Here is a 23018-nt window from a genome sequence, read left to right as displayed (position 1 = left end):
ATCCTCTCCTGAGTGACCACTTAGAGGCAGCCACTGTTTTCAAGGGCACATCTTCGGTCTTTCAGAATGATTATATTAAGGCCGTCCATGAAGTGATACTAGATGGCATTTTATGGCAGATATAAGAACCACTTAATAAAGGATGAAACTTTAGATATTATTTTCATATTGATGTACATTCATGATGGTAAGAGGTTTTCTGCTAAAACACTTTCTTTATCTGGTTTTTAAATGCTGACATTTTGTTTCATATAATTGCAGAAGGTGTGATTATAGATTACATCCACAAAATAAGAGAATTTCAGTCACCTACAAAATGATCATGACAAAGTGTTCTCTCGTCTGTGACCCAACTCAAAGCAATGAAGAGGGTAAAATTGCACATGGGATATTCTGTAGGGGGAAAGTGCAGAATACTTTTTCACAAAATTATTGAGAACCAAATCGGTCTTCTGTCAGCTTCTCTCTGAAGCAGTGAAATATTTGATCTTCTAGTTTACTAAATATGTAGATCAAATTATCCAATGGCAGTAGCTTGAGTAGCAGTCAGTTTGGCACTATACGAACTAACATTGCAGTAATACAGGGAAGATTAGTGTGGCCCCTGCACAAGGATTACATGGAAGATCGTGAAGCGTTTCGTAATTTTAATGTATTGTTAAAACTAATATCTCACTGTTTACAGTGGGCATTATAGTTTATCATATAACAACAAATGTAACTTGACTACAGGTCATAATTGATTTTGTTAGGTGAACGTTATTTGGAGAAAGTTTAAATACTGATCAATGAATGAGAGCCTGAGTGACATACTAGTACAGTATTGCCCAAAATAGGGTCTCCTTTGTGATTCATGACTTACAATATTCCTCAGTCCTGGGAAATTTCAGGACAACAATTTAAAGTAGGCCACACCTGCTGCCTCATCCTGCCACATCACTGAATCCAGACATCTTTTCCTCAGAAATTTACATGTCTGCACAAATTACCTGAACGTCCAGATTATTGAGTATTTAGAATTGCCGCATTTCCACACTGGTCAGTTTTGGCCTCACTATTAACTGTACTTCAACATTAGACACTGCACAGCAGCTTTTATGTTTACCTTCTCATTTCAGGAGACAGACATACATAGAGACGATATGTTTGCAGATGTCGACACATTTCCTACATTAATTAGTTTGTATCTACTGAAGCGAATGTAGTTCTAGCATTCAATTTAAAGTCTCTTATATTTGTCACCAGTTCTTGCTGTCTTTGTGTTCATTTCAACATCACACTAATTTTGAACATTGTCCATTGTTCGACATATATACATTTGAATGTTAGTTCTACTCATTTCTTGTGATGACTGGGTATTGGTTGCAGCAGTTGGGATCGTACCATGAACCCTACCAATACCAAAATACCTTAGGATCGTACCACGAACCCTTTCAGTACCAAAATACCTTTTAATATTAAACTTGTGTCTTAACTAACAGACTATTCTAGAATTCTAAGATGGGGTGCAGCATTGAGGTTCAAAACACAGTATTTGTCTTAATTAAGAGTTATTAACCTTCACCAGCGATGTGTTATGGAATATGTGAGGTCTAACTGGCCATATGTCAGATCAGCTTGCCATAAATTATTAAACACCAGAGTCAATGTTCAGGAGTAGAGACTTAAACTTAAACACCAAGTTAAGACTACTCAGATGTTATATTCTCTCTGCTTTTATATGGCGCTGAATCGTGGACGTTGACTGAAGCTTCTTCAAAAATTTGGAGGCCTTCGAAATGTGCTTGTACTGACGTATTCTCACAATTTCCTGGATTGACCGTGTAACCAACAAAAAAGTTCTCGAGAAACTCTGCAAAGACGTCGAGGTTGTTAAAAACATAAAGAAGAGAAAGTTGGAATTTTTCGGTCATATCATGAGAATTAGTGACTGATACATGCAGCTTCTACTGATAATCCGGGGAAAAGTATTCGGGAAGAGGGGACCTGGCAGGCAAAGAATCTCCTGTCTTCAGAACCTAGAAACTTGGTTCTCGATGTCCCCTGGAGGGCTGTCTCAAGTAGTAGCCAGTAAAGCTCAAATTGCTCTGTTGATCGCCAACATCCAGAATGGATAGGCACTTTAAGAAGAAGAAGAAGAGTCAATGCTTGGCCTGCACTCATGTAGTATGGGAGGTTTAAATATCTTATTCCCAAATGGGAAAGGTTAAAAGTTTCTTTCTGTGTTGGATTAGATTTGTAGTGCAGTGTCATCATAGATTGGATATAAGAATTTGATCTTGTAAATCCATGGCTGTTATATTTGCCATGGCCAGGCCACATGACATTTTAAAAAAACATTTTGTGTAAGCAAAATTTGTGCGCTTATTAAGAGACAGAATATGGGACCTAGTAAGAAAGAAAACAGGTCTCTGGTAATTTACAATTTACAATAAAAGTAGTGGGAAAGAAAAATACACACACAAGCATGTACTCAGGGGGCTAGAAGATGTGCAAATGATAAAAGATCGTCATCTGGAAATTTGAGGATGTCAGGGAATACGGAATATAGGACTTGAGTTGTGTGTAACAAATAAAAGGCTATCATTATTTATTTTCTAAATAAAGTTTATAGCATTTGATTAAATGAATTAATTTCCCTGATGCCACTGATGATGTCCTCTTGAGGTTGAAACGTGTATGGCAATAGTGTCTTTTTTATAGTGTTAATAGTTGTTTGTTTGCTTATTTTATATTCTAATCACTATTTGTTACCAAAGGATAATGTACTAACCTTGTCCAGGAAACTTCAGATGATACATGCTAGGAATATGTGAAGTACATAAGTGTGTTTTGTTTCCAACAATTGTCTTGGTTGAGTTTGAGGGCTTGAAGGTAATCACTCACCCCCATGTAGTGCCAATAGTAAGAATGTATGGAACTACAGTTCCATTTAGTCATATCTGATCATAGGTTGATTACTTAAAGCACATGGATATGTTTTCATACCTTAGTCATCAATAAAGTACACGAATAACTCTACCGTCTTTACCTTTTTCATAAACTGAGCCACAGGTGGGACTTCAAAGATACAGGTAGATTCTCACAGTTAGTAGGAAACCTCAGGGAAATGACAAATGCATGTAAGGAAAGTATTAAGTATTATGTAAGACTTGAGGTTCTCACAGTGGTGAGTATGAAGATTTCCGTCTTCTGGGTTGTTGTGCTGTGTAGTCTGGTCGATGTTAACCATGACGGAGGCAGTATGACCTCTGAAACATAGGTTAACATCGACCAGACTACACAGCACAACAACCCAGAAGACGGAAATCTATTAAGTATTACTGTGTAGGTTTGGAAATTCATTCCTGCATCGTAATCGTCACAGATCGATGATTGTGATACCTTTAAGGACTATATATGCTAGTTATGCTGTGCCCAGGTGTTGATCAACACTGCTTCAGGCTCATTCAGACTCTACATAAAAGGCAAGAAGTAATTATAGTTTGTGGATATGTTATCCCTACAGGAACAAAAATCAAATTTTTATAATGCTGTTTCTCCTGTGGAGTGTTTAGCAGCAACTTTTAAGTAACCATGTCACTTCACAGTCTTACTTTCAAAATTACAAAGCAGTTCAGCAGAAATGTGTTCAGAACAATATGTTTACTATTTGTAGAATGAATGATGTATTTGCATGGCAGCCTTCCAGAGGGAACCCAGCTGTCATAATCCTGAACATGGAACTACATACATACATCTTTATTACATTCCATGAATCCATAAGTTAGTCAGATGACCATACAAGTCATACTGTTATATAAATGTCACAAAATACAAACAAAGTGTTCACATAAAGTAGAGATAAGTTCACACAATCCACGATAAGACGCATTTAAAAAAGTTTTACTTCTTGACAAGGATGTGTGCTCTGGCAATGAAGATAATTTAAGCAGGATGCAATAACTACTGTAATGACTGGCAAGTAAAGTTGTCCCGCTACACGCCATGTTGGCACTTGGGGGATAGGTAGTATAGATCTAACTAATTCTTAATCTTATAGGCCGTGAAGCTCTTCATTGTGCAATTTTCTGTGTGATGCATTCCCCTCCCATTTAGGAGCAAATATTTTCCTCAAAGAACTGTTCTGAAAGGCCCTCTATCAATTTTCCTCAAAGTGAGAGACCAAGTTCCACACCCATACAGCACAACTTGCAAAATTGCAAATCAATTATGAAGGGGCCAGTAACAGAGGAACTCTCTGTCTGACCCAACTGAGTAAGTGCCATTCCCCACTTTATAAACTGAGGAAGGAAGTAGATCAAGCTTCAGAAAGGCAGTGTTCTTTTTAAAAACACAGACGATTGACACAGACCAAGAATTTAGTCCTCTCGATGCCAAAATTACACTTTTGAGTACAGTAGTCTTTGTGATTATATTAGGAGTTGGAACAAAACATTTTAAACTGAATAATACCAAGCATTCTTTGAATTTAATCATCTATGGATTTCATCATGAATTGCCTTACTGACTTGTTAGTGTAATATATATTATTAGAATGGTTTATAATGTGCGAATTATTCACCAGTTATTTGATTTTTGCCATTACTTATTAGAAGCCTCGAACATTCGTTCCCACTACGAAGAGGTCGTTACTGTCGATTACCAAAATACAATAGCAACAAATAAATGTCCAAGCATGTAACCCGTTCATGTAGCGAAAAAGTGACATAATATTCAGATGTAGTTTGCGTCTGACTTGGTTGCCGATGGACATTGCGTGGAAAAATATGTTTTTAAAAAAATTTCAACGGGAAATGTTTTTTTAAAAGCAGTTTAATATTTGTTCCAAAGCTTTTTGTACAGATAATGGGTTGATAAATTTCGGTTTGTAATGCGCCTTAATTTCGAATGCTCCAAGTTTCGAAGTAAGGTTATACTCATTAATTCAGTGAGATCAACATAACGTCGCTTATGAAGATGACCCAGAAGGCTAAAAAACCAAGTTATCTTCTTCGAGAGTTCTCCATGCTTGCGACGTTCACGTTTTCAAAGAGTGTGGCAAGATTCCTAACACCTGTGGAAGGGTATGTTGTATATAATTTAATGTATTTTTGGTTCTTCTTGTTCGTAACTTTCACACATTCAATTCACCGACCTTTCACTAGAACAATATATTTCAGTCCAGTGTGATGATCATTATTTGCGATTTCCCGTTTTTGTGTAACTTTACTGCGAACCGTGACTTCTCTTCCCAATGTGAAGAAATAATTTAATGTATTTTGTACGTAAAAAAATGAATTCGTTCACTTTCTCGTGTAAGCAGATCATATTCGAGAGACACTTCTGTATTGTAAATTATTGTTTTATTTTTCAAATATAATTTGTTATGTTGTAAGTAATGCAATAGCATTTTTCATCGCTTTTGACACTAGTGAAATACTTTTCTTTCTTTTTCTTGAATTTTGTTATACATTTTTTCCTCCTAATTTTACAGGAATCCATTTACTTGCCTATATAGGCTTATTGCATGACACAAGAAACATCTGTAGTCGTCATATCATAAAATGTATAATGAATTGGTTTTTTCTCGTTGGCCATCCTGTTTCACAACCTCATAGATCGTATGACTTGCTGTCACGCATGCGTCTCATCCTTTCCGAGGCGGCTTCTGAGGATATTGTGTTTCAATTCAAGGGACTACATTGATTTTCTTCAGAAAGTAGAGGTACGTAGTGACTTGGAAAACCATGGAGAAGAAAGACTTGGATTTTGGATATGTATGTACTTGTTGCATTATTAACTGATTGATTGTTAATGTAATATTCCGATATCAGCCTGAGAACTAGTTTTTCCCGCCCTTCTGGAATCCTGAAGAAAAAGATTAGATATTCAGTTGTGGTGAGTACTTTGGACAGGTTTATCCAAGTCCAAATCATCCAGGATATCTGTCAGAGTTGACCATATCATGAGAATGTCATTCAAATGTCTAAAATCACATTTGTCATATGTAGTCTTGCCCTATCTTGTTCGAAAATATTTTTCCATTACTTATGTCATCCAGGAAGATCTGTGAGAAGATTCCATCTGATGAAATAGCGTCCCACACTGCATTTTTCAGACGCAAAGCATGGGGATCATCAGCGCCTCTGATATGCATGTTCTATTTATTGATATTTCCATTTATGTGAAACTGAGCTTCAGAGAACAACATGTGTTGAATAACTGTTATCCGTCACTGCTTGTTGGATCTGAATTTTATGAGCAAACATTTTTAAGTCTTTTCTTGTTATGGTTAAAATGGATGATTGTTTTAAACCTTTTAACCAAGCTCTTGTGGCAGCCATTTTACAGATTTCCCTTGGCTACGCATAAGTGCTGTCTGTATACATGCAGTGTTTTCTGGTATCCTTACAAACATTTTTCTGCCAACCCAGAACTTGTATGTTCAATATTTTTCACACTTTTTAATAGTTGATCTCTTCGGACCTTCTCTGCAGTCTCACTCTAAAATCGCGCTGCATCATACAGCACTTCCAGTTTGATAAAACAAACTGTTTCATACAAAACACACACTGGTCACTAGTGTACGCAGCTTGCTTATTAATGCTTGCTGAATGTCCCGCCTAGGAAGCACTGCTAATTGATCAGAATACTCTAACCTCTTACACGTTCTATGATACCAAAGTTATTAATGTCAGTGCAGTATATCAGCAAATTTTGGGATTTGTAACAACAATATCTTTTCTTAATATTTTGTGTGGGTGTGAAACTTGGTTTCTCACCCAAAGGGAAGAACATAAGTAATTTTGACTTTTTATTGGGAATGCATATGCAAATTGCAGCCTGAATCGGGTAGTGTACATATATATTCATTATCTTAATTTGTAATACAAAGTAACATAGACACCTTTTTCAGGCTTGTAGAACAACTGTGCCCCAGTAATTGTAAATAAATACTAAACAGAAAGATGTTACAAATTAAATATAATGCATTTGTTCAAATTGGTATCTTGTTTGAAAGCATGTGTGTGAGAGAGAGACATTAACTATAATAATAATAATTGTGTTCATTTGGATATTTTCATGAGTAATAAATTCTTTCTATTAATCTTTTACTTTGCTTTACATCTTTTTTAGATTTATTTCCGTATAATATTTCCACTTACAAGTATTATGATAAATCTGTTTTGACAGAATCTTATATTTTGGTGTGAAGATTTTGTTATAAATTACAACCCTGCCAATTTTTTTTTCTCGTTACTTTAACAGCACAAGATAAGGAAAACGTGTCTGTTCTCACAAACTATTTGGTAATGTACACTCTAATGTTATTAAAGTGGTAGTTTGTTTATCATGATATACTTTAGCGTGTGCTGTGCAATATTTAAATGTTAATATGTATGCTGAAATGCCCTATTTGCCATAATTGTGTTATTGGGTTATAATACGAGGGTCGCTCATTAAATAATGCCGCACATTTTTTTTCTCAGAATATATTTATTCGAGATGGCTGAAATTTAGTGACAATATAAATCAATGTTTCCTTTACACATACTATTTTTCCACATAGTCCCCATCAACTTGTACAGTTTTACGCCAGCGTGGAACAAGTGCATGCATGCGTTGCCGGTACCAGCTCTTGTCCTGTGCACATAGCCATGTCCTCACTGCTTGAATCACGCTCTCATCATCTTCAAACCTTGTTCCGCGGATAGCATCTTTAAGTATTCCAAAGAGATGGAAGTCGGAGGGTGGATGGGGCAGCACCATCCAACCCAATTTGGAGATTTCTTCGCGGGTTCTCAGACTTGTGTGAGAGCGTGCATTGTCGTGCAGGAGCAAAATTTCTGCTGGATGCTTGTGAGGCCGAAGTCATCGGAAACGCTTCTTGAGGGTTTCAGGGTCCCAATGTATGCGTCTCGCACCTCTTGGCATCACGTGTACAAGAATGACCCCATCACTGTCCCAAAAGACAGTCATCATGACTTTTCCGGCAGAGGGAGTTGTCGTGAATTTCTTCTTTCGCGGTGATTGAAGATGATTCCTCTCCATTTACTGCCTTTTTGTCTCCGGCTGAAAGTGGTGTATCCAGGTTTCGTCTCCTGTAATGATCCGGGACAGAAAGACCTCTCCCTCAGTATCAAAACGCTCCAACAATTCAGAAGAAATTGTTTTCCTTTGAATCCTGTGGTCTGCTGTGAGACTTCGTGGAACCCATCTTGCGCACACCTTCGAATATCGGAGAGCCCGGATAATTGCAATCACACTTCCAATGCTGAATGAAAACTGTTGGGCCAATTGTCGAGTTGTGATGCGCCGATCCTCACGAATAATGGCATCCGCGCTGTTCAACATGTCTGGAGTGGTGGCTGTGACAGGACGTCCAGAGCGCGGCAGATCATGGAGCTTGGTTTCTTCACTTCCTGAAGCTTTTACTCTCTTAGCCCAGCGACCAACGGTGCTCCTATCGACTGCACAGCTTCCATACACAGCACACAAACGTTTATGAATGTTCACCGCAGTTTATTTTTCAGCAACAAAGAATTCAATTACAGCTCGTTGCTTGTAACGAGAGTCGTTCACAGACGCCATTTTAACAGTTCACTACAGCTCTGCACCTGTTGGAATCATTTAAAACTCCGTACACGAATGCGGGAAACATCAAATCTCAAGCATGTAAAAGTACACTTTTCTATCTTCATTATTGGCTGAGAAAAAAAATGTGGGGCATTATTTAATGAGTGACCCTCGTATATGTCCCTATAAACACTGATTTACTACAATGCCACAGTCACCTGTTAAAATAGTTAAGAAGGTTACATGCAAGAGTTAGTATAAGTGAAAAATATATTTCCAATTCCATATTACATTTCTGTTCCTGTCCACTGAACTCCAAACGTCAGTGGCTTTGTTGTGTTTTCTTGTTAAGTCTGGATGCTCGTATGAAGTTGGGTTGGCGCAGTTCCTCCTATGTAGATATGTTTACTGCATTTTGGTATCTTGCTTTTTGCTGTGTTCTCTGTTGATACGATCTTCTCTGATATCGGATGTCTGTGGAGTATTTAAGATCTGCAATGATATGTGTAATAAATAACATTTCGTATATTTGTGTATATATTTAAATCTATTTAAGACTGATGTGGTGCATTAACACTTACAGCAGGTCTTGTGGCTTTCATATGTCGTCTGTTGTGGAGGAGTGTACTGCACTGTGTATCATGGTATAATGTCATGCTATATGATCTATGTACAAGGGGAGTTTGAAGAGTAATGAGATTGGCAACACTACTCATCTTTAGTGGCCTTGATCGAGATCGCACATATTCTGTTTTGTTTCCTCAAATGTGTTTAGCTATTAATACATATATAATCATTTTCCAAGGTGTGTGTGTCTGTAAAAGTTCTGGTACGAAAATCCTATTTTGCATTGGTGGAACAGAACGACATTTCATGTTTTAAGGCAGAGATGTGCAATGGAATATTGTGTGAAGCTCAGAAAAAGCGATGAAGAGGCGTTAAAGGTGTTACAGAATGTGTATGGAACAGAAACAATGAGGCGAGCTACAATGTTTCAGTTTTTGAAATATTTTAAAAATGGAAACAAAAGGGTGGTTGACGGCGCTCGAAGAGGGAGACCAAGCACCATCATGTGGAAAAGTGGTGCTGATATTATATTTTGACCCAAAAGGCACTATTCTTCAGCACTGGCTACCTCAGAAGCTAACTTTGAATGGTGTTTACTATGAATATATACTTGAAACTTATTTGGGGAATGCAATTCAGAAAGGAGTGATCAGAGTTCTTGAAGAAAAGGTGGTGTCTGCTTCAAGACAATATACGACCACATATTGCACATGTGGCCAGTGCTGCGGAGTCGGTAAAAATGTGCCGACTCCTACCTCCTTATGAACTCTTAAGAACACTTTCGCTACCGTGTGAGCCGCCAGTGGCCTCGCGCTTGCTGAGATTCAATGATGCATTGAGGCACATGGTGTGGGAATAATGCTTTGTAACTTTGGCTCTGTCACATTAACCTTTAATACACTTGAATACTTTTACAGCTGCGTCTTGGTGTGATATTCCAATAAGCAGTTTTTGTCCACACATAAACCCACCTCACATTTCTGACACTTCACACTTACGCAGGCGATTCGATAGAACAGGCCAGTGCTTATTGCCAGTAGTGTCCAGTCTGGTGACTTGATTGGCAACATTTGCTGGCCTACCTGGTGGTCTGTGTACACGTGGCTGTTGTCCAGCATGTACTAGCATATTTCTCACTAGGGCAAGTCGAAAATTCTCTGTGTGTGATTTTCTTTCCACCACATGAAGAAAGATTAATATAACTTCCCTCTAATTTAGTGGATACACATTCTTTTCACCCATCATGCCGAGGAATGTAAGTAGCTTTGAATAGGGGGTCTGAAAAGGAAGCAGAAAACCACTTGACAATAACAATGTTTATTGCTGTTTATGATTATACTTCCCGGGTTGACAGCTCAGGCTGAACTTGTCAAATCCCTAGTTAAAGTGAATCAATGTTTGCAGCCTCTAAAATAGGCCAAAAGACATAGCCAAGTCTTCTTACAATGATGCAAGTATTCACATTCCGCACAAGGACCGTTCGTAGGGCTGAGTACACAATTTACGTCCCAGACAAGGAACGCTAGTAAGATAAAGATTAAGAATGCATACTGTCTACAAATCAACTGACTTCTGCAATAACCATTGTATGTGAATTTAAGTATATGTTATAAGTCTAAAAATTAGCCTGATTATCCACGTGGTGGTGATGAAATCTCTTCTGGTACCATTTACTATTTTAGTAGGTTTTCCATTATTAATATATATTGAGCTTCTTTGAAAGAGCCAGAGACGGAGGTTTTAATACTGACTCCACAGCCCTGCATGTCGCGACGGAGGCGCTACAAGACATCGATGGACCACCTGTAGAAAACCCTCCCCACAGTTCAGACCTTGCTCCATGTGATTTTTGGGCATTTCCAGTGCTTAAACATGACACTGAATATAAAGAAGCTACTGCTGCTGCCCTACTCAAGATGTCTGGAAATGGCCTACTGCACGTGTTTGAGAAGTTGGTGGGACGCAACAAAAAATGTATAGCTTTGGCAATGAAACTGCCAAAGCCTCAGGAATCCACAAATTGTGGATAATGCGAGTAGTCGCATTACTTTTCAAACTCCTCTTGTAAGGGGGGAGGATGTGTGCTGTTGGTAATATTGCTTGTATAGTGCGTCAAAGATCAGGTTATGACTGTGTGGATATCGTTCAGCTGTTGGTTTGGTTTTGGGTACAGTATATGTGCTGTTTATATAATAGTTTAAACATCTTTCTTTACTGACTGTTTTTATTATTTCCAAGAATCTTCCTTGGGGCCATATTATGGCCCGTATTATGGATATGATGTGCATTACCTGATGATCTCTATTGTTCAATATTGAACATACATGTTCTTCAAACATCTCTTGAAGTGTGTGATCTCTTTGTGCTATATAATTAGTGTGCAGTTTAGTTTATTTTCACCTCCATCATCAATTTTTTTTGTGATTTAGGTATTTGGTGTTTTTTTAAAGATATGAGTGGTTTGGAAAGCTATTTTTATCAGCATTTTTTTTTAATTTTGTTATATGCCATGTTTGTTTGCATGTGTATACAAATGTGCTCCATTTCTCCTTATGTCCTTTGTTTGTTTATGTGTGCTATTATGTTGTTTTTATGTTGATGTTTTGTGTTTACTGTTGTTAAATTTGTTTCATTTTATATTTGTATTTTTTGTTTTTGGTTTGCCAAGTGGAATTTAATTTCTTACTTTCATTCTTAATTTTATGATGGATATTTTTGTTACTTGATTGAACGGGTAATTGTCACTGTTTTGTGCTCTGTAGGATGACGACATGTTTGATGTACAGTCATACTTACTAGAGATGGCTTCCAGTATGTGTTAGTTAATTGATCTTGTAATTGCAGTGTGTGGTGTTTCCTTTGAGGCAGGTATTGACTGAATTATTTAATGATATTTAAACGACTTCAGCTGTGAAGGGTTAAGGGAAGAACATTCGTTGATGCTTTTTGACAGTTGGGTACAGAGCACAATATTTGGAACACTGAAGGAAATAATGGGGACTGGAGAAGACGCTTAATGTGGAGTTTCTTAATCATTTGTCTACATCAAATATTAATTCATGGTTATCAAATCAAGGAGGATGTGTGGGGAATGTAAACATTAAAAATGAATACAAGAATTCAGTTAGAAAACTAGAATAGATAATACCCCTTGGTTGATGAAGATATAGATGGGAGGATAATATTAAAATAGTTGTTTAAGAAGTAGGATATAATCACAAGGACTGGATCCTTGTGGCTAAGGATAGCAACCAGTGGCACGCTCTTTGAACTCACTCTGTAAGCCTCTGGGTTCCGTATATGCGGCTAATTTCTTGACTGCCTGAGAACTAGTTTGTTCAGCAGACTTAGTTCAGTAAAGAAATGAAACATTGCATTTTACATGTTTAATTTGTTCAGTTGTTCTTGAGGCTGTTCGTACAGCACATGCATTACCACAATTGTAGTCTAATTCTTTCAGTCCGGATATATATAGATGCTCTTTTTTAATACTCGCTATAATTATCAGCTCCTCCAAGTTACCTATCAGCCAAGAAAGGTTATCGATCCTTGTGCTAGCCCTTTATTTTGCAATCATGTCTTATTGCGTTATGATTACATTTTACATGGAAATTGTAAGTGGACAAAACGTGGTCATGATCAGCATCAGGTATGGAGGTTTCGCATAACTTAATTTTACTGAAAGTTGTACCTGGTTCATAGAATGAGATGTGTAACGTCTTCTTTCGCAGATCATGAATATAAAAATTGAGGATTTTGCTGTTACACAAGAAGAGGAGGATCGTATAGCAAAACTTCCTTTGATAAAGTCTGAACATACGGTGAGTTGTACACTACAATTGACTTTTAAGAAATCTGTAGGATTACCTATTGTGTTTTTCTTGTCCATCTCCACATGAAGCATTTCCACTCTGGTGAATGGATTTTGAAGTGTCCTTTGCAAAATGGTGCCAGAGGACTGAATTTTGTTGCTCAGTGTTTATGAAATACCATTTTAAACTTCTGTTGCATCAGTTTTAAAACGTGAAATTAAACATTGACCAAACTGAGAAATAATTTAGACAGATGTGGCCCATTAATCTTGCATAATTTGTTCATATTCAAAATATTGCCTGTTGTTGAATCTCTTATACAATTCACAGGAATTATGAATGTTTTAAGGTTATAATTTATTTCTTTTGTGTCTTGATACAAATTGCACTGATATATTAGAACAGTGTTGTCATTTCTGTTAAGCATCATTAACTCTTTCCATATGGGAAGATAACATTGAGTATGTAATATTAAACTTTTATCAGGAGATAAATTTGCAGCCATGGAGACTTTCAATGAAGAAGCAGATTGTATCATAACATTTTGTGCTTTGTTTTTGACTTTGTTTCTGTAGACCCAAATATTTAAGAGGTTAACTTGACTTCATATATAAAGTTGGCCGGGAGGGAGGAGCGTTAATGTGATACTCTGCTCAGTATTTCTGTCCAGAACATACAAAATGTAATTTCATTATTGTGTGCACTTTATTCATGGTGTGTACATGTAACTATCGAATAAACCCCGTAACAAAATTTTTTGTGACCTTTTAATATGTGCTTTACTGTCTCATTACATAAACCAAGCGTTAATCAGTTGAGCCATTGTTACTGCTTTGACATGAACATGCCAGGTAAACTGATGTGGATGTCTTTGATTTCATATTACATGGAGACAATACTATTGAAGTGATATTTGTATTAGAAAAATCCTTTTCATGGTAATGGTTTTGATAGTTATAAGGAAGAAAATCTTTATGAAGCAGCTACTATGATTGCATGTTGGTGTTTTTCTGGACTTTGTCCATAGTTTGATATTCTGAAACAGATTCGCTATATTTTGAGAGCTGGATCTGCTCTTGTCTGTGGGTGAAAATACCTTTTCTGATTTTCCCATAGAAGAGTCGTATTAATCCTTTGGGATTAGTCCCTTGTATGGGACCAGAGCAAATCTAGTTCCCAGAACGTAGTGATCTTGTTTTAAAATATCAAGTGATGGATCATGTAAAGAAATACAGCAATAGTAAATAAAATGCACCATCGTCAGGCTCCATTAAAGATGTTCCGCAGCTGCTAGTAGTTTGATTCAGTACAATTGTATTGATAATTATTCCATTTCATGCAGTGAGAGCGCAAAGTCAAGACTCATAATGAGTATGGTTATTTTACAGGACTCCATCAATTTACAGAAAGTTGTACCTGATTCTTATGGTGAAACGAGTTTTGAGGCTTCTTATGATGACAATCAAGTCATCGATATCAAAGTTGAGGATGATGGAGGTGTGAAAGTGGAGGAGGATCCTGTCATGATAACATTTCCAGTAATAAAGGCAGAGCATGCGGTGAGTTGTGTGAGCATCGTTAGGCACGTTGCATCTCCATTTGTCTGTCCTCATAAGCAATTCCGCTCTGCTGAATAGATCTTGAAGGGTCCGTTACAGACTAGTTGAAGGGAATTGTATTTGTTGCCTACTGTTTGTGGAATATCACTTCTGTTTTGTGTTAGCTTTATTTTAAGACGTGATATTAAATATTGAGAAATACAAGAAATGTTTTAGACAGATGTAGCCACACAAGCCTTTGATAATTTGTCCACACTTTCCAGTACGCCTTGTTTTGATGGCATTAATTCCCATTGAATTCAATGCACATTTTTGTGAATCTATGAATGTTTGAAGGTTTTCTCGTGGTGACTTTTATTCCCCTTTCTTTCTTTCTTTAACTTTGTTGCAGCATGTATCACTACAGTGGCATAGAACTGCCATTTCCATTAAGGACCATTAACAGGATAATTGATGACCCTCTAAAATTGTAATATTATTTGATTTGTTATATGACTATGTTGGACATTGTTAATTTTCTGAAGTATTATATTGCCTTGACATTGAGACTGCATCAATGTAAGACACTTGATTTAATGGTAGGTATTTAGGGGGGGGATGCTACATCAATTGTTAGACACTATCAAATGTAAAATGCATTGTCAGTATTCCTGTCTTTGGGTAATTCATTGTGATTTACTGACAATTTTAGGTTAGTGGCAGTTTGGATCAAATGAGGTCTTCTCCAGTAAACGACACACTTAGGTTTAAGTGCACGTTACTCATTACTAAAAGGAAAAGATAAGCTAAATCTCTGGATTACTGTCTGAAAGTTCTTCCTTCACATGATTCATAATTAGGGATATTACTGAATGCTGAACAGATATACGTCCCTCAGATCCTCCTGAATCTTCCGATATAAGTGACTTTTAATTAAAGTTGTTACCGTGTCGCTGGCAGGTGATTTTTGTATGTATTTGTTTTGTATGGATGTGAAACATGGTCTCTCACTCTGACAGAGGAGCATAGATTGCAGGTGTTTGAGAATACGGTGTTGAGGGGAATACTTAGGCCTAGGAGAGAAGATGATGGGGCATGGAGAAAATTACATATAAATGAGCTTAAAAATGTGTACTCCTCTCCCAGTATTATCAGAGTGATTAAGTCAAGGGGCGTGAGATAGGTGGGGCATGTGGCACACATGGATGGGGCAGGGTATGTTCACCGGGTATTGTTCGGGAATCCTGGGGGATGAGACCGCTGGGGAGACCTAGACATAGATGGGAGAATGATCTCAAGTGGGATCTATGGGAGATATGAGTTGAAGGATACTGGATTTTGTTGGCCCAGGACAGGGACTGGTGGAGGGCTTTGGTTAATTTGGTGATGAACCTTTGGGTTCCGTAAGCCATCTAGTTAGTTATATATAATTGTCCCTACGAATTCTCTTGTTTTATTTGTATAATAGCATCTCAAAAAATATTATTTTGTTTATGGACATCAAATAATATTCAGTACAATTAAATATTCCTGTGATGAAATGCAAAAAAGTAAATAATTAAAAAGGCTAAGATTTATTGTTTTTATAAAGGATATGAATTTTTGTCAAGTTTGTGATACATCACTCATTTATAGTGAAATTGGTGAGCATAAAACTGTCATTCATACAATCACACTGTTATATTGTAAACTAGAATAATATAACATCATCAGGGTGTTGAGTCATTGCCCCGATGACAGAAGCAGCAAGCACATCAAACGTCAGGAAAGTTCTGTCAGATTATGTGGAAGACGACCATCTTCATACTAGGTGTTTGAGAAACTCAAATCTCAAGTAATGTGTCATATACTCTAATCATCTGAACATCTTTAATTAATGTTCCTGTTTTCTTATTATCTAATATATAATCAATTACTGACTTTGTACCATTAACAGACCATGACACTGTTTGTAGTTTTACTTATATATATGTATAGATAAAGACCGTCACTATGGAAAGTCCTCCATGTATGTCAACACAGGCTATCAGTCTCTGATAATCTTGCATTTGCTTGTGTTCTGGTTTTCTGAACCACACTGAATGCATTGCTTTCCCTGTCTTGCTGTTGCTTCTCACATTCAGGTAAATTTCTGTGTACATCATAAAACATGTTTCAGTTGTCAGAAGTGCTGCTAATATCCCAGTACATTGACTCAACCATACATTGCAAAGCCTGTATATGAAATTCATATCTACATGTTCTTATGAGAAATGTGAAAGTCATTTGACCAACGCTTGCATGATGAAAAACTTCAGCACCAGGAAAATACAAGATATTGATTCAGCTGTCATTTATAGGGCATATTTGCTGCAATTTACCTGTGTGATGCACTCCCACAATCTGGCTGGAAATTATAATTATTTATTTATTTGCAATGTCAGAAATAATGATTAAAGTTTTACAGATCTTTGTTATTTGTCGCATGATGTTGGAGTACAGCCATGTGCTTCTGATTATTACAAGGCACATGTGCATGTTAGTATCATGATGTTTCCCATGCTTGCTCCATAAATGTGGAGCTGTTTATATATCCATTTTTTGGCCATAAAACTGCCTCTCTGGAAAAAGATGAGCAAACAGGTATTCAGGGTTTGTCACTGTAGAAACTCGTATGGCACCTTACAATTGGAGGTTCTGTTCAAGTTTAAAAGGTGTTCCCCAATTTTAAAAAATTGATAGTTTTTTGTGTGATTTTGCTCAAACCTTTTGTATTCTCTCTCTTAAATAGGATAAGCCATTTTGCAACTATTCCTTGAATGCCATGAAAATGTAATTTAGTTAACAAAATTTAATGATTACACAGTCAGAAGCTTTTGCTAAATCACAGTAAATTCCTCTAACCAGCATTTTTTTGGTTGTCTGTTAGTTTGGAGGCTGCGTCTTCAGTGGACGCACCTTTCCTGAAGCCAGATTTTTCTGGGACCAGTGTGCATATGATGACTTAACCTAACCTCACATACTTCCAAAGAAGTAGTTAACAGTTCAGTTAAATTTATCTTTCCTCTCTCCCTTTTTATTTTATTACCAGATTTTGTTATTAGTATACTGTAAAACTGCTTTTTAGCCTATTTTATAAGATCATTCAGGATTTTACAGTACGTAATATAGAATTCTGTTGTTTTGTGGTGTTAACTGTTCCTGATGTAGATATGACTCCTCTTACATTTGCAAGATATTTATAATCCTTGCGAAATCCAATCATTCTTTATTTTGCCTATATTATTATATTTATTTAGAAAGCTGCCTTCATTGATACTTTGAAAAATATACAAAAATGAGTTAAACATATATTTTGATATTTTTGTCTTTTTTAAAAGAGAAGTTACCTGCTACAGCAATATTATATTAATACAAAATATTGTATATGGTATTACAGTGAAACCTCGATGCATCGTTTTCGGCGGGGGTGGGAAATAAAAACGATGAATGCGGGAAAACGATAGATGCGGGAAAGCATTAAATTTTTTTAAAAAAACTGTTTCTCTTTCAAAGTTACTTCTTTCTACCAAAAAAGTCTTTAATGGACAACTGGTTTGTTGAAACTTTACGTTTTAGACCAAACAGAGCACTTTCCACGTTCAAAATGTTTTCTTCGTCACGTTCACTAATATTAAGCGCATAAAAGAACGACTTCACTTTCACCAATGCAGCGTGTACTTCGGCAAAACTCGGCAAAGCTTCGGGCTCGCATTCGTCGTCTTCCTCTTCCTCACCACTCCAACCCCCTTTGAGGACAATAACAGGAAGAATGGAAATACTATTACTGCCGAACTCAACGAAGACCCTGAACCGCTGGAAACGAGATGAACCAGAAGAATGAAAAGTGCCGCCAGCCTTTCCTTTGTACTTGTAATAAAAGCATTTGTGAAGAAATTCACACTGCACATGCCATCTGGCATCGCTGGAACGAAATATGAGGGCACCCTAAAATTTCTGGCAATGAGCACCGCCATTCACTCCAACTATCACCCCTGCACCGCTGACACTCATTCCAAAAGAATGTGCTGGTTGGGCGACATAACAGGTTATCGCTACTGTGTATTCCAAAAACATTGTGCGTCTTTCGGTATTAATTTATCTCAAAACCCAGCATTTTAAATTCTCAGAAACGATCATTGCGGGAAAATTGTGGGACGGGACTAAGATTTTTGAACGATCGATGCGATAAAACGATAGTTCGAGGAACGATAGAAGCGGGAAAATGTAACATTATTTTATATGGGATGTATTCGGGACCGAACAAAACGGACGATGCATCCGGGAAAACGATAGTTCCGGGAACGATGGATAGAGGTTTCACTGTATTCATAAGATCCTGGATATTATGGTCTGATATGTAAATTATTATTGGGGAGGTAGATGATGAACTGAATCTTATACTTGCATAATACTTCCCTCCTAACTGAATCATAGGATTTCCTGAAGGCTATAAATAGCTGACATGTCTTCCATTGTACTCCTGATTTTTCTCCAGTACCTGAAAGATGTGGAATGTCTGATCAGTGCTGAATGATTACATAAAATTCTTGAGTGATAATCCAGAATAATTCCATGGATGTATGTAGAATGAAATAGTTACGCCTACATCATGAGGTCTTCTCTTTAATCCACAGCCAGAAGACATTCTGTGACGTAGTTACTAGGGGCCCGCATAATATAGTTTTTCCCTGATTTATTTTTAAGCAGATTTGAAACTAAGAGCTACAGAAATGTACCTGTTATCTTCACTGTACCTATTCCTCTATCCATATGTAAGAACTTGAGAACAAACAGCTAATTGTATTTTAAATATTTTTTATGTTAGGGAATTTTTCTATTTGAAGAAACATTTCAGTTTTGTTCAGTGTCATATTGGCAGCATTTGGTAGTTTACCTTAATGCCTACGTGTGCTTTTGCTTGTGGAAGTGACTTTGTCGTAGTGGTGGACAGTCATCATTTAGCTATGCAATGACGCTGAGCAAATCTAAGTTGTCATTCTTCATATTGACATCATCAGCCGTCCAAACAGGCACCCTACTGAAGCTGAGGTCTCTTGCCCCAAACATCTAGATGTCACTAGCATCATTCTCAGAGGCCAAATTGCTGTGAATGTGTCAAAATGGTTGCATTTGTTTTTCTTTGCCAAGCCGACTTGTTCAGTGTTTATGAGATTCTGTTCTCAGGATTAAGAGATGCAAGGATTACAAGAGGTTAATAAGTAGATGATGCAAGTAGTAATAGAAAATCGTTGTTTTAGTTGGGTGTGAGTGAACTTGAGGTTTATTTATTTTAGATTCTCCTTTCACTCTTATCTGTACTGTAGATTGACCCAGTTAATGGTAAACTATATTGTTTGAAAGATTTTTATTAGAAGATTCATTATAATGCATAATATTATGTCACCATTATGACTACATCAGTGTGTATCTGCTTTTTGATTCTTTAGATACCAAAAAATAGATTGGTTATTTTCTCTTTTTTCTCTCCCCATCAGGCTAAGAAATTTGATTCGGGTTTTCTAACAGTGAATCTGGTTGGGTGAAGCAAACTTAAACTCGGACATTGTGTTATGGAATGTGAATATGTGGTTTGAATATGTAACTCTTTTGCATTGCTGCTTGCTGTCAGTCAAGAGTTTGTTTGCTATGTATAAAATTACGGTCTTGGCAAGTGAATTAACCTATTTGTCGCAGGTAGCCAGGAACTAAATGAAATAGGAAATATAATGCTATCTCACTGAGAAAATAAATCTGTTATGAAAAGAACATAACTTTCCTAATGGAATATTTATTGAGCATTCTTATATCTTGTTTTCAGTTTCATTCTTCTTCCTAATAATATTTGTCCTAATATTTTTTCAATTTGTCTGCTAGGGTCCTCCGAATGAACAGGACTTGTTACATGATGGTGAGCGACCGTATTCCTGTGATGTGTGTAATAAGTCATTCAATAAAAAGTGTAATCTGAAGAGACATCAGCGTATGCACAGTGGAAAACGGCAATATTCCTGTGATGTGTGTAACAAATCATTCAATCAACAGAGTAATCTGAAGACACATCTACGTATCCACAGTGGAGAAAGGCCATTTTCCTGTGATGAATGTAACAAATCATTCAATCATCTGAGTAATTTGAAGAAACATCAGCGTACACACAGTGGAGAAATGCCATTTTCCTGTGATGTGTGTAACAAATCATTCAATCATCAGAGTAGTCTGAAGACACATCTACGTATCCACAGTGGAGAAAGGCCATTTTCCTGTGATGAATGTAACAAATCATTCATTGATCAGAGTAATCTGAAGAAACATCTATGCATCCACAGTGGGGAGCGGCCATATTTCTGTGATACCTGTAAAAAATCGTTCATTCTTTGGTGAGGCATTTGCTTATACATGGTAGATAGCAGCCACATTTATGTGATGTATATAATAAATGATTCCTTTACCTGCATAATCTATTTAATGACTACTCTGTATTTCAGTGACATTAAATCTATTCGTTAATAGGATAATCCAATGCATGTGCAGGGTGTGCATATTCTTGTGATGTATTATTATTATTTATTATTAACTGCAAATGAGTTTTTACCTGGTGGCAGTGGTCCTACAATAAGACACAACAGAACAACTGACATCACACAAAATAAAACAACTCATAAGATTACAAAACCATAAGGCACAAGTATTTAAACACAACAGATAACCTAAAGTAGATAACTTAAAAATTAATACCAAGTGGACACAAGACAGTAACAGAAATGAATTACATACGTCATGAAGTGATGCTCTCACATTTCATCAGGAACTTCACTTCACTTCACTACACTTACGAAGCCTTCCCATCCTCACCCCGATTTACCTCCCTTAACCTCACTTCACCTCATTTATCACTTTTCTAACCTTCTTCCTAAAAGTACTTGGTTTACAGGAGAGAGTCCCTAAAACCTCAGCAGGTAGCCGGTTCCAGAGTTGGATGGCCCTATTTACAAAGGAATATTTTCCTATATCTGTCCTTTGCTTTCTGCTCCTAATTTTCCGAATATGATCGACCCTGCTCAGGTAGTATGGCCTTTGCCTTCCATGCCCGTTCTCCCGTGTACGCTTTGAAGAGAGCACATATACGTGCTATCTTTCTACGCTGTGCCAGGGTTTCCCAGTTTGAGTCGCTCCTATGATATGCAAATCTTTTGCACCCGTTCTAACGCATTTATCTGCCCCTCCCTGTAAGGATCCCAGCACGCCGCCCCATATTCCAGAATCGGACGCTATTTCTATTTCCCTCTTTGAGAACACGCATTGTAAAATGAAGTGCCTTTCAGGCTTTCGTCACCGTATAATTTACTTGATCAGCCCAGCTTAAATCGCTGCTTAAGAGAATTCCCAAGTATTTCCAACTGCTCACTTCCGGAATTATTTGGTCCCGTAACGAATAGTTTAGTGGTTCCTTCACCCGACTTCTCGTGAAACTAACTGCCTTACTTCTACTTGGGTTAATTTTCACAGCATTTTCAACCGCCCACTCCCCCAGACTGTCCAGATCCATCTGCATCTTTTCTATGTCTTTAGTATTTATAATTTTCCTTTATATTATACAGTCATCTGCAAAAAGTCTAATAGTCGATTCAATGTTCCTCCAAATATCATTTACGTACGCGATGAACAAAAGTGGACCCAATACACGGCTAGAAAGACGCATTTTTACTGTAAAGCTCTCAAGACTTCCTGTTTGTGCTTTCCTTCCGCTTTGAACACGGAAGATGGTATCCAGCATCCAAAAATATCGTAAGTATAATTCAGACCTGTTTAGGGGCTCCAGTTTTATAGCGGAGCATTTTACAAGCGACTCCGAGTGAGTGCGTTCAGTATTCTGACTTCGCCATTGGACCTAACACTGAAAATCGGCGTTCTCAAAAATGTTCTGCAAAATAATAACAAAATATAAAGTATATGAACACAATCGCCAGCCACAGTGCGTTGGACCTATTTTGCGAGCGCTTTCAGGTCAGCTACACCACCGCTGCGCTCTCTGGAGACGGACAAACTAACTAACTCCCTGGTAGGAGAACCCGCAGGTCCAACACCAACTCCATCCATTTGCCATCCTCACAGTCCACCCTCTCGATCCATCTTGATATTATCCTCCCATCTCCTTCCTGGTCTAGCCAGTGTTCCCTGCCAAAATTCCGTATGCACCCCTTGTTTCCCCCCTCCATGCGTGTCGCAGTAGAACCTGAAGATGGCGTCGTGGCGTGTTCTTTATGGATAAAAGTGCGGCCCTTCCTTACCTGTACTGAGCCTCGACGTGGCATTCCGTTCCATTGACTGTCACCGCCTGTTCCTGTGGGGTCGACCTGGTGCGTCTGGACTTCAAGCGACGGCAAAGGTCAATAAGCTATGCCCCAGAGATGGAATAATCGAGTTGGAAATTCTCTGTTCTTTCCGTGAAGTGGTTCATGAACTTCGAGCACTGAACAGACAGTTTGAAGACTGCGTTTCCCCTAGTTTTGTCAAGCACGAT

The 23018-nt window shown here is 37.5% G+C and overlaps 1 protein-coding gene, 2 long non-coding RNA genes and 1 other non-coding gene across 7 annotated transcripts; 2 read left to right on the top strand and 2 right to left on the bottom strand.

Annotated features, from left to right (window-relative positions):
* Positions 1-542: 542 nt before the first annotated feature.
* On the top strand, positions 543-649 carry LOC147874368 (U6 spliceosomal RNA). The gene has a single exon (XR_015534371.1). It is a non-coding gene; the product is annotated as a U6 spliceosomal RNA (small nuclear RNA).
* Positions 650-3626: 2977 nt separating this feature from the next.
* Positions 3627-5545, bottom strand: LOC147874367 (uncharacterized). The gene is made up of 2 exons (XR_015534295.1): positions 5138-5545; positions 3627-5056 (listed from the first exon to the last, which is right to left on the bottom strand). It is a non-coding gene; the product is annotated as an uncharacterized LOC147874367 (long non-coding RNA).
* Positions 5546-5558: 13 nt separating this feature from the next.
* LOC147874365 (uncharacterized) lies at positions 5559-21040 on the top strand. 4 transcript variants are annotated; one of them, XM_087345548.1, is made up of 5 exons: positions 5637-5707; positions 7252-7292; positions 12858-12947; positions 14327-14497; positions 20372-21040. In XM_087345548.1, exons 3-5 carry the CDS (start codon positions 12861-12863, stop codon positions 20876-20878), a joined length of 765 nt encoding a protein of 254 aa, XP_087201674.1. In that variant the 5' UTR covers positions 5637-5707; positions 7252-7292; positions 12858-12860; the 3' UTR covers positions 20879-21040. The 4 variants fall into 4 exon arrangements, with proteins under 4 accessions (XP_087201672.1, XP_087201674.1, XP_087201675.1 ...); XM_087345546.1 differs by lacking the exon at positions 7252-7292 and having other exon boundaries at positions 5559-5707; XM_087345549.1 differs by lacking the exons at positions 5637-5707; positions 7252-7292 and adding an exon at positions 5742-5880.
* On the bottom strand, positions 16032-18238 carry LOC147874366 (uncharacterized). Its single transcript, XR_015534298.1, has 2 exons — positions 18067-18238; positions 16032-17076 (listed from the first exon to the last, which is right to left on the bottom strand). It is a non-coding gene; the product is annotated as an uncharacterized LOC147874366 (long non-coding RNA).
* Positions 21041-23018: the final 1978 nt, after the last annotated feature.

This window comes from Zootermopsis nevadensis, unplaced genomic scaffold, assembly GCF_977971745.1.
Source record: "Zootermopsis nevadensis isolate Lab colony 2312 unplaced genomic scaffold, Znev_1.0 Znev_ptg000009l, whole genome shotgun sequence".
Taxonomy (NCBI): Eukaryota; Metazoa; Arthropoda; class Insecta; order Blattodea; family Termopsidae; genus Zootermopsis; species Zootermopsis nevadensis.
Note: the sequence above shows the minus strand (reverse complement) of the source record. Positions and strands in the feature narration are given on the sequence as shown.

Bases quoted from the DNA above. Each gene is read 5' to 3' on its own strand.
- LOC147874365 (XM_087345546.1), top strand. From the start codon at position 5,606: ATGACTTGCTGTCACGCATGCGTCTCATCCTTTCCGAGGCGGCTTCTG. The intron at 5,708-12,857 runs GTACGTAGTGAC...CTTCTTTCGCAG, and splicing joins ATTTTCTTCAGAAAGTAGAG to ATCATGAATATAAAAATTGA. The intron at 12,948-14,326 runs GTGAGTTGTACA...GTTATTTTACAG, and splicing joins TGATAAAGTCTGAACATACG to GACTCCATCAATTTACAGAA.